The following is a 7,500-nucleotide window of genomic DNA, read 5'->3' as shown; positions in this document are numbered from 1 at the left end:
GCCCAACTCCTGCTGCGTCACCTGGTCCGCCGTGGCCGCCGGACTCATATGCTGGTGAGCAGGGAGCTGCGATGCTGCAGTCGCTCCGTTTATTGCGAAAAACAATAACATGTTACGTTTTATGTGTGTACACTCTTAAAACGAATGTGTTGAAAATAACACAACTTGCATTGTTTTTAACACATCTCTGTAGTCCAGATGGGGACAACACAGTTTGTGTTGTTTACTTTTTTTAAATTTGTTACACAATATGTGTTGACAATAACACAACTTGCATTGAAAACAACACAACTTGTGTTGTTTTTTTTAATACATCTCTGTGTCCAGATAGGGACAAAACATTGGTTTTAAGAGTGTATTTGTTTGGGCTTTTTTGCTTTTATTGTGATAGGACAGAGAAGAGACAGACAGGAAGTGAGTAGGGGGAGAGAGAGAGAGAGAGAGATGGAGTGGGATCGGGAAATGACCCGAGTTGGACTCGAATCTGGGTCCCCTGTGGGCACTTGGTATGGGGGCTGTAGCCAGTTGTGACACAGCACCCCCCATAACATGTTACATTTATGCAGCTCCTTTCGAGGTACCTTTTCCAGTGAAGGTGGAGGAGTTCACTACAACTCCCACCATGTGAAGCACAGCTGTGCATCTGTCTTTAACGTTTTTGCATTTAGAAGACGGTTTAACCTGAAGAGACTTAAGCCATCCTTAAACCAGAAGACTTGACAAGTTTTGGGAAAGATTCTTGAAAGATTGTAGTCTTTTGAGTAAAGTTTGAATGGGGGGATTAGTTAAAAGACTCAAATCTTTCAAGAATCTTTCCCAAATCTTTTCAAAGTCTCCTGGTGTAAGGATGCCATTACACACATAGAAATACACAGACAGGGCTTAGGGCCGTCCCACTGTTAAATCATCAAGTGCGTGAGGGCTGTCTTGCCGACATTTAGAGCCCTTTATACACATTTTCCGAAAGGCGGAATTTGTGCAGACTTCGCTGACGGAATTACTCACAGTTCATAGTGTCATGATGTGAATCAGAGAATTATTAGGGGAAGCCTGGAGGCGCAAAAGAACACTAAATAACCATCATAGAACAGAGATTGTCACAACACTTCCTACCATTTCAAACCGTATCTCACACTCAATCATGTACCGCGTTTGTCTGTGGGGGTTCAGGGCTTAGACCATATGAGGAGACATCATGGTGTTGGGCTATAGAGCTTAGTCTATAGTGTAGGTATGATGTGTGTAGAGTTTCTTCTAGGCACATCTGGCCTGTTAACATCGGCCCATGGACAACAGATGCAAAATAGCCATTTTGGTTAATTCTGGCACATTTACATTTTTATGTTCATTAATGTGCACTGTCCATGTCTAAATAAACCTTAAAATAAATAAATAAATAAATTATAGAGGTTAGTCAAAGTGTGTTGCTTGAGTTTGAAACCCAGTAATGTTGTAGGGATGTGCTGTGAGATCCATTGGGAGGCTCATGGGGACATTGAATAGAGGTTAACAGGACAGGTTAGAGGAGAAGAGTTCGACCTCATTTCCTCTGTGTGCCACATAGCACCCGACCTGCTTCCAACTTCCTCCTTCCTGGCTTTTTTTTTCTGGTTTGTGAAGGTTTTTTGGTGACCCGTTTCTTTGGTGATCTACAAAACGCACAGTTGTACAATATGAGGGTAGCCATTCCTACACTACCCTATGGAGGGTAGCCACCACAGAAACCTCACTTGTCTTTCAGGCGGATCATCTGGTATCCGTCTGACCCTCACAGTAGACTCGGACTAGTAGTGGAAAGAGAGCCGCGTAAATACCACACATTTATTCTCTACTATTGCCTTGCTAGGCAGAATGCCTTTGGGTGGCAAGAGGACAGTCTAGTTCAGTCCAGTGAATGCCGAGCATCACAAGTATGTCTCCTCTAGTAGAACTGCAGTCTGTAGTCTGGCTGTCTGGCTGACTGACTCATTGTTGATCTTGTCGCCACAGTCTCAGAGAAGAGCCCCGGACTGAATGCGAGGCCATAGCACTGCCAGGGGTCTAACCGCTTAGTTCAGCAAATCCCAAGATATGCAGACATACCAGAGAATCCCCCCCAACAACTACCCCCACGACCCTGCCGGCCTCGTCCCTGGCCATGAGGGACAGTCCCAGTCACTGTTTCCCACAGTTTAGCGTAGCATCCTCTGACTTGCCCTCATTTTATCAGCATGTATTAAGCTATTACCTTTGCCTATCTGGACTGTCTGTGAGCTGAGCATTCAGACATTCATGGTGGTAGTGGCAGTGAAGCCTATATGTGGCCTTGTTTGGGGGACAGTATCTCATAAATTGGCTGATTTGCATTTATTTACTGAAAGTTTGCTTAGCTGAGTAATTATTGTTCGGTGTTGTCATTGTTGAGCACATAGCATCACATATGTGCGGCCTCATTTTCTGAGCCTGTTTTAAATTAGCTTTGTTTTGCACAAGGTCAGATAACTTGCCTTTGTGAAGTCTAAATACTGGACAAACCTTGTCTGTTTTAAGGTATTATCAAGTCTGTTTAGATGATGACTTGATGCGTTGAGGTAATTTAATCCTTTCAAACACTGCTTGACTTAATTGAAGGTTCGCTGTAAAGTATCCCCTCAGGAAACCTATTCCGATCATAGTACACTGAAGATTCACGATAGCCATTTGACTATGTTGACTGGAAAAAAACTCTTTAATGTTGCTTAATGTTTTGAACATTCCATTTTTATTGTTATACTAATGCTATGCTATGCTATGCTAATAGTGCTGGTAGTCTTTGTGCTGATGCTGCTTGTGGGGGATTTTCTGCAAATCAGAAAACAAATCAAAAACCATATGTGTAACCCAAGGACACCCAAACGTATTGGCCTGAAGCACAGAGAGCACAGCTTGGCCGTTACATCATCTGATTTCTCCTCAGAAAGTCGAAAGGGAGGAGAGCACACACATGGGGAGCGAAATTAAATTTTTACTGTTGGGGTGGTTGTGTGCCTGTCTCTCTAAAGCTGTGTGTGTGTGTGTGTGTGTGTGTGTGTGTGTGTGTGTGTGTGTGTGTATGTGTGTGTCTGCATGTGAGTGAGTGAGTGAGTGAGAAAGAAAGAAAGACAGACACAGAAAGGAGAGGCTGTGACAAAAGGAGAGGCTATGTGTGTGTGTGTGTGTGTGTGTGTGTGTGTGTGTGTGTGTGTGTTTGTGTGTATATGTGTGTGTGTCTGCATGTGAGTGAGTGAGTGAGTGAGTGAGTGAGTGAGTGAGTGAGTGAGAAAGAAAGACAGACACAGAAAGGAGAGATTGTGTGTGTGTGTGTGTGTGTGTGTCGGTGTGTGTATCCATGTGAGTGAGTGAGTGAGCGAATGGGAAAGAAAGACAAACCGACACAGAGAGGAGTGTGTGTGTGTGTGTGTGTGTGTGTGTGGCTCTGTGCCTGTAAGGATCTATTTTTTTTTGCCTCTCTCTCGTCCCGTGATTGCTGCCCATGTGGTAGAAGTGTGCTGTATATATTAAATTATCCTAGTTGCTGGTGTTCCCACTCGCCTCTGCAGAGACAAGGCATATTGTGGGGTTAAGTGCAGTGGTGTGGTCCCTGGTTAGCGCTAGGAATGCAGTTATGGCCGTAATACACTCTGTTTCTCTTCATTTCTGTCTCTCTCTGTGTCTCACAGACTCTCAAAGAATCTAAATGTTAAGTCCTGTGGATTTTGTTCCCCTCCGTGTTTTATTTCCACCCATCGTCACTCTGTCTGAAGTCAGATACTGTAACTCTTCTCCCCTTGGTTGAGAAAAAAACTAAAGGCCTCGGCACATACTGTAGGTGCCGACATGCGCTGAGACTTTCTGTCACCTCCTGGCCACGCACGCAAGCACAAGAGATTTTTAACTGACAAGCATTCGATAAACAAGAGATTGTATTGAGCGGCGCCGACAAAAATAGAACAGCTTCGTAATCTACAAGGCGGATGCTAAAAGGTTCGATGGTGGGGTGCGAGGTTGTTTTGAAAACAATGGAATCTAATGTCTTTGAATGTCAAAAGTGGAGTGTGCTACACTCATGTCGGCACCTTTGTGTGGAGGCTTAAAGACTTAAAGAAGTGACTTACTCCTCTGTGCGTCATTGAGGCGTGGTCACAATTATTGGGAGGCACGTGACGCCCCCCGCATGCCGCTTTGACAACGCAATTCTCGTCACCCGTTGCATGCGTGGGACACAGACGCAGGAATATATTTGGGCCCATAACCCACTAACTGCGTCTTTCTCACGGCTTGTCCCAGGCAGTACTGGCCAGAGATCCTTAGGTGCGGGTGGTGGGATTGGGTCCTGTTGGGTCCAGTCCTGTCGTTGCTTGTGACTGAGTGGTGATGAGTTAACACAAAATGATTGTTTCAAAACTCTGGAGGTTCCCAACACACGATAGAGACTGAAGCTCTGACAGGAAGGAGAAACCCCCTCCGTGCTTTTGGTGTCGAGCACTCTGCATTTGCAAACGGTTATGCGTCTGTCTGCCCTGTGTCTTATCTTTCTGTTCTCTCTGTTTCTTCACCTGAGTCTATTCTATCTATCCATTCATTTGATTCATCAGCTTGCTCATACTGCTTCTGTCTATGGGTTTGTGGACACTGGCGCGGCACACTCCGCTTTCGAGATTCGATTACTTTGACAACAATATTCCCAATACAACTCTTGAACACCAGCAGTGGTGGCAGAGTGGCGACGCTGGTGTGCGGACTTGTATAGAGAATAATGTTGTCAAAGTAATCGAATGTCGAAAGAGGAGTGCACCACACTCATGTCGGCGTCGGTATCCGCAATGCTTTTGTTGTCCTCATTGTATTCATGAAGAAGGAAACCCTCTGCTATGCCTCTATGTCAAGCACTCTGCATTTGTAAATGATTAACAACCGTGAGGTGAGCCTAATAGAATAGTTAGTGCAATCAGTTGGGTGAGTGGTAGGTCTAGTGTTTATGTTATTATTAAGCTGGAATAATATTTTTTTCCAACCCTCCTCCTGTCAGACCACATTGTGTATTAAGCAGTCTGAGTTCTTCTGGATGCTATGCTATACATTATAAATGCTATACATTATAAATGCGTATTGAGGGAAGTCGTTTACTGTATCTGATTTAAGTCCACCATCTCTCAGCAGCACATCAGGCCTTGGAAATGTAGAACGCTGCAGTCCTCCCCTCTCCCCTCGCTGCGAGATCACCGTCGACATTTTTGAGTTTTCAGAGATCTGTGTTCATGTGTCATATTTAATCATACTGAACAGAATCACATGACTGTTATTGTTGAATAGCGTAAAAGACTGTGTACAACGGTGGGAAAAAAAATCCTATTTCAGTCTTTCGGCCTTTTTGCAGGAACACAGCGAAGAACTGGCAAACGGAAATGTCAGGGGGGAAACGGCGCTGTTATCTTATATTCATGCAGCGCAATGCATTTGGAGAAACCCCTGCAGCCAGCCTACGTTTTGTTTTAGATGGCTAAATGTCAGATTGTGAAATCCCCACCGGATGATCTCCATTTCTTTTCCCTTTTTTTTCCCTTTTTTTTCTTGAATCATTTGACAGAAAGCCCTAGTGGTGTTCATGTGCGGATCGTCCTTGTGAATCGCAGAACCTTTTCGGAAGATGTCCAAAATACACACATAGATACGCACACCGACACACCCATCCAAATGAACTCACGTACACACACACACACACACACACACACACTCACTCACTCACTATCCCTCTCTCTCTCTCTCACACACCACACACACACACACACACACACACACACACACACACAAACACACACACACATACATTTATCCACTTTCTCTCTCTCTCACTAACACACACACACACACACACACACACACATACACACACACAGACATTCAGCCATACTCACGCACACACACACACACACACACACACACACACACATTTATCCACTCTCTCTCTCTGTCTCACACACACACACACTCAGGGCCATCTGTTCCTACAAATGAAGATGCGTGCTTAATGTGATTTTTATGATGACGGCTTACTCTCCCCGGGCCCTGTGGATGACTCCTGGAGTCCATACTGACTCATTAGGACATGAAAGCCCTCGCTCCTCAGCCACCTGATCCAACCCATCACGCCTGGCATAGTGTGTGCCCACCTCATCTAGCCCTTCATGGCTACCACTGGGTATGCCATCTTGATCTAACCTATCACGCCTGGTGTTGGGTGTGCCAGCCTGATCTAACCTATCACGCCTGGTGTTGGGTGTGGCAGCCTGATCTAACCTATCACGCCTGGTGTTGGGTGTGCCAGCCTGATCTAACCCATCATGCCTGGTGTTGGGTGTGCCAGCCTGATCTAACCCATCATGCCTGGTGTTGGGTGTGGCAGCCTGATCTAACCTATCACGCCTGGTGTTGGGTGTGCCGTGCCCATCTGAAAGCCCTCTTTGTTTACCCGCCACCCCCACCTACCCCCCACACACACACCTGTTTTTCACAGTCTTTCTACACAGAGAGACACTATACTGAATGCCTTGGTTGTGCCAGGGCATGCCACTAATTAACATGGGTGGCACTGGGAGCCATTTTGTAGAGTGAGAATCGGCATCTAGCCGAAGTAAACTTGCCCTCTCCCTAAATACGCTTGAAGTAAGCCGTGGTGGGACAGGGAGTGAGTTGCTTTTCTGTTGGTCTCTCTTAAAAACAGTCTAAACCTGGAGTGCGCACAAATGCCAGATTTGTTTTTTTCTTTTTAGAGCAAACACATGCGTAACTGGAGCACCACTGGTGCAATTCACTGAATTTGTCAACAAAGTGTACAGGAATGGAATTACGGACCACACCTTTAATCATGTTTCTCATGGCTTTGATGCCATTGCTCACTATGTATCATTCCTTTCCTGCAGTCTACTGTGTTGTGGGGCTTTGAGTAATCTGTGTGCTGTGCTCATTGGCTAGATAATGACAGAGGTTGAGGAATAAGACACATTAAGACACAGAAGCAGCTGCTTTGGAAGTATTTTTGATGAATCGGTCAAAAATGTAAGCAGCTTTTCATTTTCATAATCCCCTTTGGCTTACATTAATGGCCAGCCCGAGTTTCTAGCCTGACCGGCTCAGACAAGGAGGCAGAATGAGCCTTGTGTCCCTGTTGGGCCTCCATAGCTCACCCCCCGCACCAAGCTGGACGTGGGATTTAAAAAAATTTTTTTTTTAAAAAGTGTTTTTTTTTTTGGGGATTTCCAGGTCTCTGCTCTAGTTAAGTGTAACTGAAACCCATTTGCCTAAATCTGGATCTTGTTTGTAGCTCATACGGAAGGAGGGCTGTTCACAGCCAGTGCTCTGTCGGCGCTGCAGTTGTGCAACTTCACATTTGCATTTATTCATTTAAGCGGGAGCTTTTATCTGAGCTGACCTGCACAGACGAGTGCAGACCGGCTTGTTTGTTTAGCATTAATGTGAGTTAACTCATGAAAGAAACAATCTCTG

The 7,500-nt window shown here is 45.2% G+C and overlaps 1 protein-coding gene across 2 annotated transcripts in view; it reads left to right on the top strand.

The window, feature by feature from the left end:
- The window catches only part of ttyh2 (tweety family member 2), an 88,031-nt gene that overhangs the window by 20,750 nt on the left and 59,781 nt on the right, over nt 1-7,500 (top strand). For both annotated transcript variants that reach the window (XM_042082024.1, XM_042082025.1), the window contains exon 2: nt 1-54. This exon is cut by the window's left edge and continues 122 nt beyond it. In XM_042082024.1, coding sequence (XP_041937958.1) covers nt 1-54 — 54 coding nt within the window. The remainder of the gene's footprint in view (nt 55-7,500) is intronic.

Source organism: Alosa sapidissima, chromosome 24 (genome assembly GCF_018492685.1).
Source record: "Alosa sapidissima isolate fAloSap1 chromosome 24, fAloSap1.pri, whole genome shotgun sequence".
In the NCBI taxonomy this organism is placed as follows: Eukaryota; Metazoa; Chordata; class Actinopteri; order Clupeiformes; family Clupeidae; genus Alosa; species Alosa sapidissima.
Note: the sequence above shows the minus strand (reverse complement) of the source record. Positions and strands in the feature narration are given on the sequence as shown.